Here is a 1,143-nt window from a genome sequence, read left to right on the forward strand (position 1 = left end):
TAAATCATGGGCTTGAATAAATGATGTTAAAGAATCAATGTCATTTGAAGCTGAAATAAATGAACGAGGAGTAACATATTTCCAATTAATATCAACACACTCAATATTATTAATAACATTATAAATATCAGCACTACTTAATTCCCTAACAATAGTTTCATTTAATACTCCAGTTTGAGTAAAAATAATAGATTCTTTCCAATACACCTTATCACGTAAATGTTCCTTCAATAACCGAATATTATTATCATTAAATGTTAATATAAATATACCAAGTCTATCAAATAGTGGTTGTTTATTTATTACTATATTTGAAAGAATTCTAAAACGTAATATTCCATATGAATTTAATTCATCTACTGATACAAATGACTTTAATATTTTTTCAGTTGTAGTATCTAAAATGACATCTTTTATATTATGCGCATTTCTTTCATCAAATACACAACAAAGTTCTTGAATAAGTTGTCTAAGTTGTTGAATAGAATTCATAAAAAATTTATATCTTTTTTTTCGTTTTTATTTTCATTTTTTTTATAAAAATCATTTCTGCAAATAGGATACCACGAAAATAATATAGAAATAAATATATACAAACAAATAGATTTAGAATACATTATCAATGTTATAACTATAATCATTATCATCAAAATAATAGCCATAATCACTTTAATAATTATCATATGATAAATACAATAGTACATTCTCAATTAATCACATTTATAATAAAATGAAAGTAATTATTATAACCACAAATATCATAATACAGGTAAAATGTTTAATCAGTATTATCATGAGATTAAATAATGTAAAAGATATAGAAATAAAAGATATTATAAGAAAAGACAAGGAAGAAAATACAAAAGAAAAAAAAAGAAAATAATACAAGAAATGATTAATAGATTTGAAGAAATAGAATGACAAAGAAAGAGAAACTAAGTAAGAAACAAGAATAACAAGAAGAAATAATAAAAGAAAGAATACAAGAACAAGAAATAGAAGAATAAAGTAATAGAAAGATATGAAAAATAACAAAATCCAATAGAACAAGAAAGAGAAATAAAAGAAAGAAGAGATAAAGAAATAATGAAGAACAAATGAACAATCAGAACTTGATGAAAATAAGATAAAAAGTTATTATTG

General features: G+C 21.6%; 1 protein-coding gene across 1 annotated transcript in view, besides 4 other annotated features; it reads right to left on the reverse strand.

The window, feature by feature from the left end:
* Positions 1 to 492, reverse strand: part of EDI_213840 (uncharacterized protein) — a gene marked incomplete at both ends in the record, with an annotated part of 1,072 nt that extends 580 nt beyond the window's left edge. The window contains one exon of the mRNA XM_001734500.1: positions 66 to 492. Within this exon, the coding sequence (XP_001734552.1) occupies positions 66 to 492 (427 nt within the window). The remainder of the gene's footprint in view (positions 1 to 65) is intronic.
* Positions 493 to 497: 5 nt separating this feature from the next.
* Positions 498 to 536: a microsatellite.
* A 91-nt stretch (positions 537 to 627) lies between these two features.
* Positions 628 to 766: a microsatellite.
* A 71-nt stretch (positions 767 to 837) lies between these two features.
* Positions 838 to 880: a microsatellite.
* Positions 881 to 906: 26 nt separating this feature from the next.
* Positions 907 to 1,083: a microsatellite.
* The last annotated feature ends 60 nt before the right edge of the window (positions 1,084 to 1,143 follow it).

Source organism: Entamoeba dispar, genomic scaffold (genome assembly GCF_000209125.1).
Source record: "Entamoeba dispar SAW760 scf_1105229458315 genomic scaffold, whole genome shotgun sequence".
NCBI lineage: Eukaryota > Evosea > Mastigamoebida > Endamoebidae > Entamoeba > Entamoeba dispar.